At 62.9% G+C, this 18,954-nt stretch overlaps 1 protein-coding gene across 1 annotated transcript; it reads left to right on the forward strand.

Annotated features, from left to right (window-relative positions):
* The first annotated feature begins 58 nt into the window (after positions 1–58).
* HSD11B2 (hydroxysteroid 11-beta dehydrogenase 2) lies at positions 59–18,703 on the forward strand. Its single transcript, XM_068168414.1, has 5 exons — positions 59–352; positions 15,638–15,850; positions 16,366–16,551; positions 17,564–17,701; positions 18,254–18,703. Exons 1-5 carry the CDS (start codon positions 82–84, stop codon positions 18,613–18,615), a joined length of 1,170 nt encoding a protein of 389 aa, XP_068024515.1. The 5' UTR covers positions 59–81; the 3' UTR covers positions 18,616–18,703.
* The last annotated feature ends 251 nt before the right edge of the window (positions 18,704–18,954 follow it).

Below are 18,954 nucleotides of genomic sequence, written 5' to 3' on the forward strand. Positions count from 1 at the left end.
GCCCCGTTCCTACCGGCTGGGCGGTTATAAAGGGGCGCGGCGGGGCCGGGCGCGGCGGCAGCGGCGGGGCCGGGGCCCGGGATGGAGCCGGGGCTGGAGCGCTGGGCGTACGGGGCGCTGTGGGCGGCCCTGGCCGGCAGCCTGGCGCTGAGGGCGGCCCGGAGGGCCCTGGGGCCGGGCCGGGGGCTGCTGCTGCCCTTGCTGGGGCTGGCCGGGCTGCAGAGCCTGTGCCGCGCCTGCCTGCCGCTGCCCCTGGGGCTGGCCCTGGCCGCCGCCGCCGCCTGCCTGCTGCTGTGGCGGGCATCGCCCCGCAGGCTGCTGCCGGTGGCGGGCAGAGCCGTGCTGGTCACAGGTGAGTGCGGGGCACGGGCGGCCTCGACGGCTCGACGGCCTCGGCGTGGGTTCGGGGCTCGGCGGTGAGCGGTGTGTCCCCTGGTGCCACCCGAGCGGGGTCCCGCCTGGGTACTGCTCCCCTCCTTCCTTGGGGGGGGCACTGTCCCACCTGTTCGTCCCCCTTTCTCCTCCTCCTTCACGTCCAGTGTGGGCTGTAGCTGCCCTTGCCCCTGCAGGAGGGGAGTTGTGTCGCCCCCTTCAAGCAAGCCCTGGGCTCACGGACTCTCAAGCGCTGGCCACCGGTTGAAGCGTGGTGCTGGGAGCAGCGTGGTGCTGAGCGCTGCTGCCTCTGGAAGCTGGGAGCTTGGATGAGAAATGTGGTGGGGCTGGCGCAGAGCCTAGCTGCTTGCTTGCTTGAGAGCATCTGCGTGGCCCATGGGCTGTCCTCCCCCCCTCTGGGCCATGCCTTGTTCTTAGAAAGCTTCTCAGAGTATCTCCAGAGGCAGCTACCCAGGGCTGAGCACCACTGCTTCATCCAGAGCTGCTGAGGGCAAACGAGGTTGTTCCCACTCTGTCTGAGGGTATCCCAGGGGATGTGCTCCCCAAATCCTTTGCTGGCTTCCTGGCTCAGAGCTCTTCCATTGGGAATGTGGGGCTGCAGGAGATGGGATGTGATCCAGCCACATAGAGCTCTGGCTTCTTGGCTGAATCTCTTCAGGATACCTTGGTATGGGAGTGCTCTCTCCTCTCCTTCCTCCCAGTAGCAGGGCTGGAGGGTGATGATGGTGGCTGGGGCCAGTAGGTGCTTTGCTGTGGGATGATGGCAGCAGACATGAGATGAGGAGGAAGCACTGGAGCCCAATGTGGCTGTTCCCACAGGTGTGTAGAGAGGAGGGAAACCCTTGGGTATGACCCAAGGATGGGATCCTGATGGGAGATGCCTGAGCTGGGCTTGGAGCCACCCCAGCTGCAGCAGAGGGTTTGAGTTTCCTCCAAAACTGGGCTTGGGGTGAGGAGGGAGCACAGGAGCCCAGTGTGGCTGTTCCCACAGGTGTGCTGGGAGGATGGAAACCCTTGGGTATGATCTCCTTGGTGCTCCCAAGGATGGGATCCTGTATCCTGGTGGGGGATGCCTGAGCTGGGCTTGGAGCCCCTCCAGCTGGAGGAGAGGATTTGCGTTCCCTGTCATGTGGAGTGCCCGAGCAGGGGAGGCAAGAGCTGGGTCCGAGGCGCTGGTGGGAGGTGGAGGGGAGGCCTCTCTCCAAGGAGGAAGCTTGGAGGAGCAAGGCAGCAGATGAATGAATGATTCAAGGGAGTGAAGGTCAAAGTGGCAAGGCAGGGCAGGGCTGCCTGGGGAGGATGTTTCTGACAGCCCTGAGCTCGCAGGTGCCCTGTGGCACACCGGGTCGAGCCAGCCCTGGCTCTGTGGCATTGCCTGTATAATTAGTGAGTCAGTGGCTGGAACAGGGTGTTCTTGCCCTGGTGCTTGGAGGTGACACCTCGGCAGCCCCGCTGTGTTTGCTCTGGGCTGTAAATACTTGGTGGCTTTACCTGTCGGAGGCGCAGGCATCGGCGCGTCCCCGCTCGGCAGCTGCGCCGGGTGCCCGCCGAGGGGCACGGGCCGGGCTGTTCCTCCCTGGGATGCCACCCCCTAGCTGAGCATTCGCCGAGGAATTAGCCTGATTCCTCGGAGGATTTAATTCCAGACACCTTCTGGCAGCAGCTGGGCTTTGAAGGGTGTCTGGGGCTGGAGCAGGATCCGGGCAGGAGGCTCGTGGACAGAAGCAGCCCTTCTGCCCGTGGGAAGCAAACCCTGCAGAGGTGGAAGCACAGAGATGGGTGCCTCAGGGAGGCTGGGCAGCGGTGTTGGGGCTTCTGCCGTGCTGAGTGTTGTGCTGGACCCTGCAGGTCAGGAGAAATGCACCCAAGTCCCTCCCCGCGCTTGCTGCAGAGCAGCGCAGGTCGCAGCCCAGCAAGCTTTGGGCATCGTTTCCTCTCCTGCACAGCTTTTTGGCCACTGACTTAATGCCACAGCAGGGAGCTGCACGGGTGGGGTGATGCTTCCCTGGAGCAGGGGGCTGTGGCTGCAGTGCTGTTGTGCCTCCCGATCGAGGTGTCCCAGCCCTCCCGGCCGCCTGTTCTTCCCAGGCCCCCTGATCAAGCTCTGTGCGTGATGCTCCAGCTCCATGTGCTCCTCTGGAGAGGGCTGGCTGATCAAACCTCAGCTTATGGGAGAGTTTGGAGGGGAAAATGAACTGTGCAGCTCAGTGGGAAAGCAGCAGAGAGCAGCTGTGGAGCTGCTGACCCTGCGGTAGCAGCAGCAGGGGCTCCGGAGCTGCAGCGTTTCCCATCTGCTGCAGGTTTGCGTTCCAGGTGTTGGGGCTGGGCTGGAGCAGGGCTGGGCAGCTGCTTGCTCCGGATGGGAACGAGGGGATGCTGCGGTCTCCTGTGGTGCATCCCTTGGGCTAGCAAAGTAGGTGGCCACTGGTCCCTGTGGCGCTGTGTTTATCCGCGGCTGTGACCTCGGGGGGCTTGATTTGCATCTCCACGGTCTGGTTTCTTCAGGAGCTTGTCTCCAGGGTACGGCTGGGGGCAAGGGGGGGGAGGAAAGTGTTAATCCTGCCTTCACGGGGCGGGGGGGGAGGTCACAGCTGTTTGCAGTGGGGAGGAGAATGCTCTCCTGTGCAGCTGGCCTGGGAGAGGTCAGCCCCGGCAGCTCAGGCAGGATGAGGAGGGGAGCGCGGATCAGCTGCTCCAGAGCTGGGAAGGAGGTGGCAACCATCTCCCAAGTGCCCTTGGCATGCTGTCCTGAGCCTGCCCGTGAGCCCAAACCTGCCTCAAAGACCGGCCCGTGGGCTGGCATAGGCTTCAGCCCAGCACGGCAAAGACCTCAGCGTGCCTGCGGTGTGGGCAGGCAGGGTACAGGCAGCTGCCTGACCCGAGGCTGACCCAGCACCAGCAAGCTGAGGGGGAGCTGGCACCTGGCATCCCTTGTCACCTGTCAAGACACCACGGGGCAGTGGGCACCTCGGGGTGCTGGTGCTGGGCACCCACAGCTCAGTGTTCAGGCAGCTCACCAGGAGCAGCCTTGCTTTGAGCATGGGAAAGCTGGCTTCTGACTGTGCCCCTTCCCAAATCCAAACCCCCTGTCCTTGGGTGTGCCAGGGCCCCCCTGAGGTGTGTGAGTGGAGAAGTCTTGCTTGTGTTCCCCTCTCCTCCCTCTTGGCAATCATGTCAAAAGCTCTCCAGCCCCTGGAGCCAGTGCAGGGGTGGTGGGCTGCAAGAGCGGCGTCGGAGGGACGTGATGAGCTGCTGCTCTTTGGCTCTCTCCAAATCCAGGCTGAGGGCACTTCATGCAGGGTTTGGCTTTGATCTGGGTTTAGATGTGAGCCCAGCTCCTCCTTTGATCCCTGTGGCCTTACTGGATGCCTGTGAGATTTGGTGAGACCACAGAAACCACTCAACACAACCGAGTTTAGTGTCTGGAGGTGGTGGAAGGATGGCTGGGAGCACCTCAGGGCTCTGTTGTGTGGCTGGAGCTGTTGCAAGCCCTTTGATGTTGTGTAGCTCTGCGGTGTGCAGCTGCAGGGGGGTGGATTTTTGGACAGTAGCTAACTGCCTGAGTTAGAGATGCTTGGGAAGGACCAAACACAATGTCAGCCTGGAGACCTTGCCTTCAGCCAGAGCAGGGGAAAGCCATGAGCTGTAGAGCAAAGCATCAATACTGACCCTTCACCTTGCAAGGGCAGCTGCCAGCAGTGCCTCATCGCTCTGCCTGTGAGGGCTGCACTTGAATGAGCTCCAAAATAACTCCAAGCCATAGGATGGCTGCCTGGGGGAGGTGATTTGGATCCCTTGCATCCTTACTCCTCCTTGGAGCAGCCTCTGAAGTCAGGGAGGTGGCTGCAGACCCCAGCAAATCATCTCTGTGAACAAAACTCTTGGCAGGTCAGGCTGCTCTGGACCCAAGCTTGCTGCTGCTCCTCTTCCCTCCCTGGCTGGAGGGGACCCTGGGGTGGCTCTGGTTACAGCTGCCTGCCCCACAAGTGAGCTGAACCGGGCCAGAGCTCCAGGTCCTGCTCAAGGCTGCCAGAGGCTTTCAAACTTGGACTCAAAGCATTTCCCACGGACTCAACAGATGCTGAAGCCTCTGATGGAGGCAGGATGGGAGTGATTTGATCCAGATGTTGGCACTGCCACTCTTCTGCCATGAAGGTAACTCCCTTCCCTCGGTGGTGGAGCAGCAGCATCACTCCTGTCTGGGCTTTCATGTCCCCTCTTGGACTCCTTTGCCAGCTGAACTTGGGTGGTGGTTGTGCTTCCAGGCTTTGGGGTCGCTGGCTCTGGGATGGGCACCCCTGCTCCAGGGCATGGCTTGGGCGCCAGCATGGCACCTCAGAAGCTCTGCTTGGTGCCCAACAGCCTTGGGATGAGCAAAGCTTCATGCAAAGCTGCTGTAGGTTCTGCACAGATGACTTCTGCCCTGCTGCTGGAGCTGGTGAGCCAGCTCTGAGGTACCTGCTGTCTTCCCTGGGCTAAGTGCAGGGCTGAAAATCAGCTCATTCCCTGGAACTGCTCTGGGTTTTCCAGGACCTATTAAAGATTAACAGCAGGGACAACTGCTCCTCTGAGCTGGGGAGGCGAGGGGGGAGGAGGCAGACATGACAGGACCAGAACCCAACCTCCAGCCCTGGTGTCCAAGCCATCCCTTCTTGTGTTTAAAGAAGGTGGTGGGAAGGAACCCACCGAAAGGCAGCAGGCTGAGGCTTCAGCTCTGCAGCTGTGGGGTGTCTGGGGGCAGAGCAGGAGGGTTGCCTTCTCTACTCTGCTTTGCAGGGCTGGAGCTCTCCCCAGCTTTGCCAGCAGCCTTCCACACCTTTAGGATTCCTCTTGCCCCTCGCTGGGCTTCTTCAGAACCCAGCACAGCTGTTTAGGTGCCTGCTTGGTCCTGCTCAGCTCCGAAGTGAGCCCTGCCGAGGGCACGGAGCTGTGCTGCTGGTGGCTGCCTCGGGTTTTGGGTTGTTTTTAGCACTGTTAACCAAAAGTGATGAGCACAGCTAATTAGGAGGCAAAGCACCTCCGAGTTGCACAACGTTGGAGAGCAGAGCCGATCAAGAAACCCAAAGCTGGCTTGGGGGAAGGCTCTGGGGTTACACAGGGACATGAGAGCCACGGAGCAGAGGCTTCCCTGCTGGAATGAGACTGTCAGATGGGAGCAGAGGCTGCGGGAGGAGTGTGGGCAGCTGCTGCCCTCTAGTCCGGCGAGCAGCACATCTTCGAGTGAGGGCTGGGATTGGGTTCCCCTCTGCTGAGTGCAGCTCCCCTCCAAGCCAGGGGCTGAGAGGAGAGCTGTGCTGCTTCTGCTGCTGGTGCCACGGGGGTGCTGGGCTTGCCTGGACAGTTTGACATGAGCAGGGATGGGTTTCGAGAAGCTGTTCAAGGTGGCCCCAGCCAGGGCAAGCATTTGCCTCCCTCCCATAGCTGTGTTCCAGTGCTGGCCCGAAAGCCCAGCTGGAGCCCTGTCTGCCTAGCTGAGCAGAGAAGGGCAACAGGGCTGGGGAGGGGGCTGGGGCACAGCCCTGTGAGGAGAGGCTGAGGGAGCTGGGGTTGCTTAGCCTGCAGAAGAGGAGGCTCAGGGGAGACCTCATTGCTCTCTGCAACTCCCTGCAGGGAGGTTGGAGCCAGGTGGGGGTTGGGCTCTTCTCCCAGGCAGCCAGCACCAGAACAAGAGGACACAGTCTCAAGCTGTGCCAGGGGAGGTTTGGGCTGGAGGTGAGGAGGAAATTCTTCTCAGACAGAGATTGGCCCTTGGGAGTCCTCATCCCTGGAGGTGCTCAGGAAAGGTTTGGATGAGGCACTTGGAGCCATGGCTGGGTGGTCAGGAGGTGTTAGGGTCATAGCTTGGACTGGATGCTCTCTGAGGTCTTTTCCAACCTGGTTGATTCTCTGCCTCTTCCCCCTCCCCTCCTCCCCTCCAGCATCTCAGCCCTGTGGAGTCTGCAGGGTGAGAGATGCCCAAGACTCTTCTCTCCAAGCTCTTGGTGTGTTGCTGGAGGTAGAGTTTGGGACTCTTGGGTTGGTTTGGGATTTTTCTCAGCCTTGTCCAGCACGTGCCTGCCACCTCCTCCACTTCTCCCTGGCCTGCTGTGGTACATCCAGCATCTCCAAGCCCTGTTCCTCTGTGTGTGCTTCCACATCCAGCATATCTCTTCTGCTTCCTTCTGCCCTGGAGAGCTGCCAGTCCCTGAGCTTTATCAGCTTCCCAGTTGGGAGCTGCTCTTCCCATCACATGTGGTGGTGCTGTCCTGGGATTTGCAGGCTCTGAGGCTCTAATCTTGAGAAGCACTTTCTGCTCTTGAAAGCTCTGTGGTGGTTGTCCTTGAGGAGCCAGGTGGGTGGCTGCTGCCCCCCAGGGAAGGCTGGGGACAGAGAGGAGGGCTTGGGTTGGTGAGCTTGAGTGCACCCTCAGCAGGTTTGCTGGCAACACCAAGCTGTGTGGTGCAGCAGGCAGGCTGGAGGGAAGGGATCCATCCAGAGGGAGCTGGGCAGGCTGCAGAGCTGGGACCATGACTGCCTCATGAGGTTCAACAAGACCAAGGTCCAGCAGCTGGGGCAGGGCAATCCCAGGCACTGCTGGAGGCTGGGCAGGGACTGGCTGGAGAGCAGCCCTGGAGCAAAGGCCTTGGAGGTGCTGGGGGAGGAGTCTTGCCCAGCTCCACAGGGTGGTAGGTGGGATGGCATCACCCCCTGGGTGGGGGTTCAGGGCACTTCCATGGCTGACCAGAGGCTCTGCTGGTCCTGGGGTGGCTGTGGTGCTTTGCTCTCCTGGTTAGGAATAACTTCTCTGAGGTGTCCCTAGGGTGGTGGTGACAACTCCTGGTGGTCCACAGAGACCTGCTCCTCCCTTCTGCTGCCTGGGCATGGCTTAGCCTTGCCCATACCACACCTTGGGCATAGCCTTCTGCCTCTCCTTGCTGCCTCCTGGGGCTTGATGTGTGTGAGAGACGGACCTGGGGCTTGGCTGGTGGCTGGGAGCCTCTGGGGAGCTCTTGTGCAGCCCAGGGGGTGCCTCAGGCACAGCTTGGCTGCTGCCACCTTGTTCCCCAGGAGCATCTTGAGTGCCACGTCCCAGCTGCGGCTGGCAGAGCTTTAGGGCTTCCTGGGCCGGTTCCCACCTGGCTCCTCTGCCTCCTGGAGGCCGGGTGGGTGTGTTAGTGGTGCTGGGCTGGTGCTGGCAGCCATCCAGTGGAAGTGTCCCTGGGCTATGGGTGTCCTTCCCAGCGCCGGCTCTGGCTGATGGATGGTGTCCGTGGCTCCCGGTTCGCTCTGTTCCCTCCGGAGGTGATGATTAACCCGGTTAGCACCAGGGCTCTTCACAGCTTCCTCTTCTCAGGGGAACAGCCATCCATCCATTCATCCATCCCAGAATAGCTCTGATGTCACAGGTGAGGTCTCTGCTGTTGTCTTCCCCTGCTCTCCCCTGCCTGCAGAAAGCTCAAATCCTTGACCATGAGTTTGCCTTCCCCTCTTGGGAGAAGGATCTCTCAGTCCCAGCAGGGTTGGGGCTGGAAGGGACCTCTGGAGCTCACCCACTCCAACCTCCTGCCCCAGCAGGGCACCCCCAGCACAATGCCCAGGGGCACAGTGCCCAGGGGGGGTTGGAAGCTCTCCACACCAGGAGACTCCACAACCTCTCTGGGCAGCCTGCTCCAGGCCTCCAGCAGCCTCACCCCAAACAACTTTCTCCTCCTGGGTGCCAGTCTGTGCCCTCTGCCCCTTGGCCTGGCCCTGGGCACCCCCGAGCAGAGTCTGGCCCCAGCCTCTTGCCCCCCACAGCTCCTTTAGCTCTTGCTGAGCATTGCTCAGCTGCCCTCTGGGGCTGCTCTGCTCCAGGCTCTCAGCCCCAGGGCTCTCAGCCTCTGCTGCTCCCAGAGCTGCTCCAGGCCCCTCAGCAGCTCTGCAGCCTGCCCTGGGCTCTCTCAGCAGTTCCCTGTCCTTCCTGAGCTGGGGAGCCCAGAACTAGGCCCAGTCCTCTAGGTGTGGCCTCAGTGGGGTGGAGGAGAGGGAAAACCTCCCTTGTCCTGCTGGCCTCACTCATGTCCCACAGGAACTCGTTTGCTTTCCTGGCCACGAGGGCACACTGCTGGCTGATGGTGAACTTGCTCTCCACCATCACTCCTAGGTCCTTCTCCAGGGAGCTGCTTTGCAGTGGATCAATCCTTCCCCTGCTTCCCTGGGGCTGGGGGCTGCTGCTCCCCAGGGGCAGGCAAACCTGCCCTGGCCCTTGCTGCTCTCGCTGAGGCTCTCCTCTGCTGGAGGTGGTGGCTGCTGGAAGATGCTGTCCAGCCCCGGGCTGCAGCCAGCAGCTGCTTCTAGGAAATTCCCTGCACCCTTTTCTTCTGAGAAACCCCAAAGTGTGGCTGCAGGGGAGGCACTTCCTCTGCCCCACCTGTTTGTCAGCTCTGGGCTGCTCCTTGCTGGCAGCAGCCTGCACTGCTGGGCTATCTCCTGGGCTCTCCCCTAGCTCCCAGCCCCGAGGCAGGCTCTGCTGCTTTGCCATTTGCTGACCCTGCTGGTGCAAGTCCTCAGGCCGAGCTTAGCAGGGCCAGGTGCCCCTTGCAAGAGCTTAGGGCTTGTGCCAAGGCTGGCTGCATCTTGTGGATGGTTCCTGAGTCCCCTCAAGCATTTCAGCAGGCCTGGGGAGGGTGGCTGGGCTCTGTTGCCATCCCAGGAGGGTTCCACTGCTCTCCCAGGCTGGGCTCACTGCTGCCCTGGCCACACCAGGGTGATGTGCCAAGCTCCTCACCAGCTGCAAGTGGCATCTGCTTCCCACAGCTTGGTGCCAGGGGCTGGTAAGGCTCCTGGGTGGCTTTTAGTGACCGTGCTGGGCAGGGCTGTGCTCCCAGCACTGCTTTCTTGTGGCTGCTCCTCTGCTGTTGGGTTCCCAGGGCTGCTGATGCCCACTCCTGAGAACAGGCTCTGGTTCAGGGGCTGTGGGAACATCTCTGCTGGCCTCAGGGCTCCTCATCCTCTGTGCCTGGGCAGACAATCAGATTTCCCTGGCTCTGTGGTGTGCTGAGTGGCAGACACCTTGCTGAGCAGAGGTGGTGCTGTGTGAGGCTGCAGCATGGCCTGGCTAAGCCCTTGGCATTCACACCATCTGGCCTGGCATGGGCAGGGGCTTGGCCCCCTGTGGTGAGAGGTATCCCCAGCTCTGCCTTCTGCCTCTCTTGGGAGGCTGCCTGAGCCCTGCCCTGATGAATCAGATGCTTAGGGCCTGCCCTGGGTGGGCTGCCTGAACCCCCACCCATAGGACATTGTCACCTCTCAGCTTCATCCTGAGCTGCCAGCACCCCAGGGCTGGCAGTGTCTGCCCAGCTGCCTGTGCTGGGGGGAGAGGTCTCTGGGGGGGATGCTTGAGGGGTGTCCCTCCCGCTGTGTGCCCCCTTGGCTCAGGTTCTGCTCTTGGGATGGAGGCTGAGGCTTGGCAGGGATGCCCACCCAGGCTGTTTGGGTGGGGGGCTGCTTGTGCATTGTCCCTCAGTGGGGGCTTGGGGATGGGACCCCAGCTGGGGTCATCCCTGGAGGCATCTCCAGAGGGCTGGGTTGGTTTAGTGTGGTTTAAATGAGGCTTGAGGCTTCCAAAAGCAGGCAGCAAGGGCCAGCAGCAGCCTCCCTGGGGATGCTGCCACCTCCTGCCTGCCATCCTGTTCCCCTCTGCTGGTGGTGGGGTCCATGGGCAGGGGGACAGCCTTCTGCCAGCCTGGCATGCTGGGGTGTGGGGTTTCCTGCTGACAGAGATGCCACCAGTGGTAGTGGGGCTGAGGTGGGGGCTGCTGGTTCCCCATGCCCAGCCCCACTCCCCTGGCAGGGTCTCAGGCAGCGGGCAGTAGCTGGCAGAGCGACCAGGATGGCTCAGCTGAGCTGCCACGGGCTCAGGTGCTGCTGCTGCTGTCCCCTCCCTCCTCAGCACCCTGCCAAGAATGTGTTCCCTCTGGCCCGGGCTGACATCACCCCTTTATCGCTCCCCACTGGCTCCCAAAGCCTCTGGCATCCGGGAGGGGTTGGCCACAGGGCCCTGCCCTGCCCACATGGGCATCTGCTGGGTGCTTCACCCTGCCTGGGCCTGCCCCCTGAAGGGGACCCCCTCCTTGAGGCTCATCTGGGGGCTTCCAGGGGACACCCCCTTCCCTTTGGTGCTGCTGTCCCTGCAGCTCCAGCCTGCTGCCAGCTTGCCCTGGGCTGCTTCCTCTGTGCTGTTCCCAGGCTGGAGCTGGGATGAGCATCCCCGAGCCAGGATCAGTCCCTGCTGTGCCCTGGTGGATGCCCAGCTGGAGCCGAGGTGGTGGTGGAGGTGCTGCTGGGGCCAGCAGGCAACACCTCTGAGCAAAATGTCAGCCCTGTTTAGCTTGGCACCGTGGGCAGGAGCTGAGCCCAGGCCTACGGAAACAAGAGCTCAGCGCCTTAATCCGCTCAGCCCTGGCACCCCTGCCCTGCAGCTGCCACTCTCCTGCAGCCCTGTGCTGGGAGCCTGGGGACAGCCCCATCCCGGGCAGGGTGCTGGGACTGCAGCCCCCAAAGCTCTGCTTGGGAGCTTGGATTGATGTCCTGGCACTTGGGCTGCGGGGGGCACCCAGCCCATGGCCTGCAGAGCTGGGGTGGTGCTGCTGTGGGTGCCCAGCCCGGGGGTGGTGAGAGATGGAACACCCCTGGAGGTGTTCAGGAGGGGATTGGATGTGGCACTTGGTGCCATGGTCTGGTCATGAGGTCTGTGGTGACAGGTTGGTCTCAATGATCTTTGAGGTCTCCTCCAACCTTGGTGATTCTGTGATGCCCTGCAGCTCGCTGCTCTTGCCAGGTGCCCCTGGGGCTCCCCACACTGCCAGGGCTGGGCTGGAGGAGCTGGCCAGTCCTGGGGCACCTCTCCAGCTTCCAGGCTGGGGTGGCCACGGAGGGGGCAGCTCCAGCTGCCAGCCACTGGGCTCAGGGCAGCTTTGCACAAGGCCACTGCAGCTGAGCTGCCTTCTGAGCATGGAGCTTGGGCAGGGCTGTGCTGAGCTCATCCCAGGGTTGGGGGGCTTGGGGCTGGGGGTGCATGGCTTATGGCTAAGGGATGATGATCTTCGAGGTCTCTTCCAACCCTGGTGATTCTGTGATTCTTGTGGCTTCAGGCTCAGGGGGCACAGAGTGTGGCCCAGGGATGAGGGTGCTCAAAAGGGCAGCTGCAGGCAGGCTGGGGAGGGACTGCTCAAAAGGGGCTGTGGGGCTAGGCCCAGGGGCAATGGTTTGGAGCTGGAGCAGGGCAGAGTTAGGTTGGAGCTGAGGAGGAAGTTGTGCAGAGGGAGGCTGGGGAGAGCCTGGCCCAGGCTGCCCAGGGAGGTGGTGGAGGCTCCATCCCTGCAGCCCTTCCAGCTCAGCCTGGCTGTGTCCCTGGGCAGCCTGCTGCAGCTGGAGCTGTCCCTGCTGCCTGCAGGGGGGTTGGACAGGAGGCCCTTGGAGGGTCCTTTCCCACCCAATGCAATTGGTGACTCTAGTTTGAGGCTCATCATGAAGCCCTTTGGCTTGCAGCTCCACAGCTGAGGTGGGGGAGCCACCCTTCAGTTATATCAGAGTGGGCATGGTAGACCTGTGCCAGCAGCCCTCCATCCTGCATGGTGCTGGCAGTGGGCACAGGGCAGGTGGGTGGCTGTGGCTTGGCAGCCCCCTGGGCAGTAGCTGTGTTAGTGCCCATCCTGCATGGTGCTGGCAGTGGGCACAGGGCAGGTGGGTGGCTGTGGCTTGGCAGCCCCCTGGGCAGTAGCTGTGTTAGTGCCCAGCTCAGCTCTGTTCAGCGAGCTCCAAGCCTGGAAGCCAAACTTTCTGCTTGCTCAAAAAAGGTAAAGCTGGGGCTCGTTGTGCCCATACCCTGGCATGCCCCTGCTGCTGGGCATGCCAGGGCAGTAGCTGGAGCTTCTGCAGAGTCCCCAGGGACCTGCTGCCATCCCCCTGCTCCAGCAGAAGCCCCACGGAGTGAGCTTTTGCCCCCTGTTTGTCCTCTCTTGCTGAGCAAAACCTGATTCACTTTGCGACCTGGGTTTGGGTCTCTGGTTGCTGGGGGGGGGGGAGGGGGGTGCGGTGCGATGTGGGGATGCGACAGGGGGCTCCAAGCTGCCCGCCCCTCCTCCACCGCACTCCCTAGGCTGGGCTTTTCCTGCCCGCGGTCTGAGGGTGGTCCTTTCTGCCGGCAGAGATGCAAACCCCCTTGGTGAGCAGGGAGGCAGGGCTGGGAGCGGGGAGCCGGGGCCGGCGTCTCCTCGTGATGCAGCATCCTCGGAGGGCGGCGAGCCCAGCGCCAGCCTCACCGGGGCCGCGCAGACTGGCCGGCTCCAGCGCTCCCGGGCCCTGGCGAAGCCAAGGCAGCGGCTCCGGCCCCGGCGCGGCTGCGGCGGCTGGTGTGGCGGTGGCCGGGGGGAGCCAGCGTGGTCCCGGGGTGAGCTGCTCTGCTTTCGGGCCACGTGCTGTGGTCCCAGGGGGGTTTCGTTGTCCCTCCCCTCGCTCTTGGCCGTGCCCGAGCAGGGCGGCCAGGAAGCCGAGCAGCGCCAGAGACCTTAAATAACACCACAGCATCCTCGCCCCGCTGGCCCCGGGCCCCGCCAGCCTCCCAGGAGCTCTTTTTTTTGCCTTTTCTCTTTTTTTTTTTTCCCTTTGCCTGTGTGAATAAATTCAAACTTCCGAGCCGAGCCCTCCGAGCGCTGCGCTGCGGCTCGGCCAAGGCAGCCCTGCCCGGCTCGGCGGCCGCGCTGCCCCCCCGCTCCCTGCCAGGCTTTGCCGAGCGCTTTCCCTCGGGGGGGGTGTTTTGGGGGGGGGGGCTGTTTCGCAGTGTTTCGGAGTCTCGGGGGGGTGGGGGGGAGGTGATGAGCGGAGGGAGCAGCGCAAGGTGCCCGCGTGTGCCAGCGGCGGTGCCCAGGAGGTGCTGGCAGCGGCGCGGCCAGGCCGTTACCCGCGGGCACTTTCCTTTCCCCCCCTCCTCTTTCTTTTAAAGCTTATCTTTATTGCAGTTTTCTCCTGCGCTGCTGGGGAAGGTGAAGTGCAGCTTTATCTACCCGGCTTGCTGGGAGCCTGACCCTTCTCCCAGAGAGGGGAGAGGCCGAGGGGCTGTGCCGGCGGCACCGCCGCATCCTCTGTGGGGCCGGGTGAGGCCGTGCCAGCCTGGCATGGAAGTGTGCCGGGTGATGTGTGGGAAAGGGGTGACCCTGCAGCCCCTGCCTGCCAGCTGAGCAGTTTCTGGGGTGGGGTCTTACTCTGAGTTCTGGCCAGGGGGTTCTGGGGCTGTTTAGTCTGGAGAGGGGAAGGTGGAGAGGGGACCTTATCAATAGCTACACATATCTGAGGGGTGGGAGCCTAGGTGAAGGTGCCAGGCTCTTTTGGGCAATGCTCAGCAATAGGACAAAGAACAGCAGGTATGAGCTGGCACTCAGGAGGAGAAACTTGTTTGGTGTGAGGGTGCTGGAGGCCTGGAGCAGGCTGCCCAGAGAGGCTGTGGAGTCTCCTTCTCTGGAGACTTTCAGGCCCCCCCGGATGTGTTCCTGTGCCCTAGGTGGTCCTGTTCTGGCAGGGGGGTTGGGCTGGATGATCTCCAGAGGTCCCCTCCAACCCCTGGCATCCTGTGAGTCTGTGAAAGCTGGGCTGGGCACCTGCTTGTAGGCATCAAGCTGAGGATGGTTTACCTGGCACCCTGAGAACTGGAGCCAGCAGCACCCCAGTCCTAGCCTGGGAATGTGAGAGCAGGAGGGGGCATGAGGGGGTGTTCTCATCCAATCCTTGTGCCCACCCCAGGATTGCTGAGAGGAGAGTGGAGCCTTGGGGAGGAGAGAGGGGTGGGGGCATGGAGCGGTTGGCAGTGCCCACGGCCGCTGCCGCGTCCATGCCGAGGTGGTTCCTGCTGCCGTACCCAGGGCTGTCCTAAAAAGCACCCAAGAGTGCCAGGCAGGAGGGTGCCCGAGCCGCAGGGCTGTCCCTGCAGCGCTCCTCGGTTAATGGTTAATGTGGCTGGGCAGCAGCGGTGGCACCGGCTGCCTGCGAGCTATCAGCTCTGCCATCGGCCCCGGGAACAGGCTGTACCCTGCCGCCGCTGTTTGTTTGCGTGCCGGCCGCTCCGCCCCAGCCGCCGGCCCTGCGACACCCGGCTCCCGCCCGGGGCTGTCCCCCGGCCACCCCCACAGCCTCACCTGCAGTGCCCCTGCTGCGGCTGGGAGGTAGAGAGGAGGTGAGCTCGGCTCTGGGCACGGCAGCAGGCTCCGGTGTGGGGCAGCCCAGCTGATGCTGCCTTGGAGTAGAGTCACAGAATGGTTAGGCTTGGGAAAGACCTTCGAGCTGATAGGACTCCAACCACTCTCTAGCTCTAACTGTGGCCCTCAGCACCACCCCTGCAGCTTTTGAACACCTCCAGGCATGGGGATTCAACCACCCCCCTGGGCAGCTTGTGCCAGGCTTTGCGAACTCTTTCAGGGAAGAAGTTTCTTCTAGTGCCCGACCTAAACCTCCCTTGGTGCAGCTCGAGGCTGTCTCCTCTTGTCCTATCACTCCTTCCTTGGGAGAAGAGGCTCCAGCCTCCTTTCAGGGAGATGTAGAGAGCTGGAAGGTCTCTCCTCAGCCTCCTTTCCTCCAGGCTAAACAAGCCCAGGTCCCTCAGCTGCTCCTCACAAGACCTGTTCTCCAGGATGTGGGGTAGCAGGAGCAGACTGGGATCTCTCTTTTGTTTGAGTCCTCCCCTCCCTCCTCCTTTTTAATTCCCTTGGCATCCTCAACCAGACAAGGAGCTGCTGTGCTCCTTGGCCACCGTTTCTGGGACAGGTGTGTGTGTGTGTATTTGGGCCAGGCAAGGTCTCAGAGCTTTGGGCCAGCTCTGATGAAGCTTTGGGAGGCTGTTTTGGGGCTCGCTGGCTGTGGCTCTCCAGCGCCTCAGGGCTGTCCTGGTGCCCCATGCCCGCAGCTCACCTGCAGCGTGCAGCAGCGAGGCGCTCAGAGCGATGGGGCTGCAGATAAGGGCGTGGGTTCTTCCTCCTGCAGGTGTGACACAGAGCAAACAGCAGCTCTGTGACCTGCCAGTGCCCCAAGGGCAAGGTCACAGCCTTGGCAGGGCAGAAACTGGAGGGGGCAGGGGGGTGAGCTCGGGTGGTCCCAAGTAGGGGACTGATGCCAGGTGGGAAGTTTGGTCCCTAGGGATGGAGAGGCAGAGGTAGGGGAGATGGGGGGGTGTCAGGGCTGGGGATAGCCAGCTGGCAGCTGTCTCCAGCCACTGTAAGGTTCCTCTTGGCTCTTGCAGGCTGTGACTCAGGCTTTGGGCAGGCCACAGCACGGCACCTGGATGCCATGGGCTTTCGGGTGTTCGCCAGCGTGCTGGACCCCCAGGGCCCCGGGGCCCAGGAGCTGCGCAGGAGCTGCTCACCCAAGCTGACCCTGCTGCAGATGGACCTGACCAAGCCAGAGGACATCCAGCGTGTCCTGCAGCACATCCAGGCCCACACCAATAGCACAGGTAAGAGCCCTTGGCGCCCTGCCAGGGTGCCCATGCGCTTTCCCCATAGGCTCACAGGATGGTAGGAGTTGGAAGGGACCTTCGAAGATCATCAAGTCCAAGCCCCCTGCCAGAGCAGGACCACAGAATCCAGCCCAGGTGGCCCAGGAACACATCCAGATGGGGCTTGAAAGTCTCCAGAGGAGGAGACTGCACAACCTCTCTGGGCAGCCTGCTCCAGTGCTCCCTAACCCTCACAGTGAAGCAGTTCCTCCTCGTGTTGAGGTGAAACCTCCTGTGCTGTAGTCCTCAGGACTCATCTGGCAGTGCCAAGCCTCCAGGTGTCCCCTTGCCACCCCTCTCTGATGGGTCTGCTGATGGGGTTTGTCCCGGGCAACCTGCGGGACCCCCATGAGCTGGGAGGCAGCTGCAGTCCCTATGGTCGGGGGGAGGGGGCCGGGGGGCAGTGTGTGCTGTTGGTGGGGGGGGAAGGTCTCCCACTTGGGTCACTTCTTTGAGCCTGCTGCTCCCCACAGGGCTCTGGGGCCTGGTGAACAACGCTGGCTTCAACGACACCATCGCCGACGCCGAGCTCTCGCCGCTGGGCAAGTTCCGTGCCTGCATGGAGGTGAACTTCTTCGGCTCGCTGGAGCTCACCAAGGGGCTGCTGCCCCTGCTCCGCTCCGCCGGGGGCCGCATCGTCACCGTCAGCAGCCCCGCGGGTGAGCAGACCGCTGTCCCCCCCTCCCCAAACCCATCCCCAGCCCCGCCCCGCAGCAGCCAGCCCTGGGGTGGAGTGAGCATCCCCACGGCACAGCACCGCTCCACAACCTCCCCGGGGCACCTCTGTCCCCAGCTGGCTGCAGCAGCAGCTTGAAGGAATTCTGGGCAGGGAGGCTGGGGAGAGCCTGGCACAGGCTGCCCAGGGAGGGAGGCTATGGATGCTCCCTGCATGGAGGTGTTCCAGGCCAGGCTGGATGAAGCCTTGAGCAGCCTGTGCTGGGGGGAGAGGTCCCTGCCCGTGGCAGGGGGCTGGGACTAGAGGATATTTAAGGTCCCTTCCAACCCCTTCTATGGTTCCCCAAGTCCCACCATCAACCTAAGACCACCATGGCCACCCTAAGCCCCCAGCAGCGAGCAGGGGTGGAGGTGGATGCTCTGGGCTCTCTAGCTGGGGCTTCTGGCTGCAGAGCCTTGGCCTTGGGTCATCTCTGGCTCTTGCCCTTTGAGGTGGAGCTACAGCTCAGGCCCCTCCCTGAAGGTATTTAAGGCCAGGCTGGATGAGGCCCTGAGACCCTGGGCTGGTGGGAGGGGTCCTTGCCAGTGCCAGGGCGTTGCAGCTGGATGATCTTTAAGGTCTCTTCCCCCCCCAAACCATTCTGTGAGTCTATAACCTGGGAACCCTAGGACGAGCTGGGGGCATCGCTGAGCCCCGCACTGGGCACCCAGAAAGGGGGAGCTGGGGGGCTGTGTGCTCCCTGAGGACAGCCCAGCAGCACCCAGCATGGGCAACCCCTGCTGCCACGGCAGGGCTGGCACACCAGCTTCCTCTCCTCACCCTCCTTGTTTAATCCAACCCCATTAAAACCTGGAAGCCAAAGCAAATCCTAGCTGCTGCTTCAGCAAAAATAAAAGCCTGGAGCAGGGGCTGGGAGCACAGCCCTGTGTGACCCCACCCCCTGCCCCTGGCCCTGGGGGCAGCTGCCTCAGAGCTGGTTGTCTCTTCTGCCCAAGGCGACCTTCCCTTCCCCTGCCTGGCAGCCTACGGGGCCTCGAAGGCAGCCCTCAGCCTGCTCATGGACACCTTCCGCAGCGAGCTCCAGCCCTGGGGGGTCAAAGTCAGCCTCATCCTGCCTGGCTACTACAAAACAGGTAAGAGAGAGCAGGGCTGCCCCCTTGTCCCCAAAGGGCAGGGAGCCTGGGGAGGCTGGCAATGGGGCAAGGGCAGAGGTGCAGGGGCAGCCCCAGGCATCTTCCTCAGCACAGGGGGCAGCGTGTGGCCTTGGGGCTCTGGGTTTGTGGGGGGCAGGAGCAGGATCAAGCCCTGCCATAGCCTCTGCCACCAGGGCTGGCTCAAAGCAGCTGAGCTGTGTTCATGGTAGCACCATCCCCACTGCAGTAGAACCAAAGAATCACTGAGGGTGGAGAAGACCTTTAAGCCCAACCATTAAACCCAACACCCCTCAGTCTACTGCTGAACCATGCCCCCGCAGCACCATGAGGCAGGGGCTGAGACCTCGGGTCCGGTCCTGGCTTACCAAAAGCCACCATAGTTAGCCCCACCCTGCGACTCCCCACCCCACCCTGCCAGGCCTGCACCAGGACCTTCCTGGGAGGAGGCTGGGGTGGGCCCGGGAGGGCTGCCGGAGGAGGCTGGGTCCCACACAGCTCACCTCGGGGCGGCGCGGGGCTGCATCCTTGCAGGGACGACTTGCGACCCTGCCTTCTGGAACCTGCAGAAGCAACGGCTGGTGGCCAGCCTGCCCCAAGAGCTGCTGCAGGCCTACGGCGAGGACTACGTGGAGGAGATCAACCGGCAGTTCCTGCAGTTCATGAAGGTGGCGGTGGAGGACCTGAGCGCGGTGGTGAACAGCATCACGGACGGGCTGCTGGCCGCCGACCCTGCCGTGCGCTACTACCCGGGTCAGGGCCTCGGGCTGATGTATTTCATCCACCGCTACCTGCCCTACTTCGTCCGAGACTTGTTCCTCAAGGGCTTCTTCATCAACCCCAAGCTGCCCCGAGCGCTGCGGCAGGAGCACCACAGCCAGGCCAAGGCAGGCTGACCGCGGCCGGCCCGGGGGTGCGGGGCCGGCGCCAGCCTCCCCCTGGCAGCGCCGGGTCCCGGCGGTGCGCCCGGCTGCCGGCAGCGCCCCGCGGCCGGACGAGCAGGGCTGGAGGGGACAGCAGCCGCCTGGCTCCCCCGCCCCGGGCAGATCTCTTTTCTATCGACGTTTTCTACAGACCCTGGTTTTGTACTTTTTCTACCCGCTGGGGGCCCGGCCGCGCCCCGCTCGGAGGCTCCGCACCACGGGCTGCCATGGACCTGGGGCGGTTCTCGGCTCCCCGACACCTTCCTCCAGGCTGCTCTTGGGGCTGCCTTTGTCTCCCTTACCCCCTTGGGC

The sequence above is a fragment of the Melanerpes formicivorus genome, unplaced genomic scaffold (assembly GCF_026170545.1).
Source record: "Melanerpes formicivorus ecotype bairdi unplaced genomic scaffold, bMelFor1.0.p_v2 SCAF_137, whole genome shotgun sequence".
Taxonomy (NCBI): Eukaryota; Metazoa; Chordata; class Aves; order Piciformes; family Picidae; genus Melanerpes; species Melanerpes formicivorus.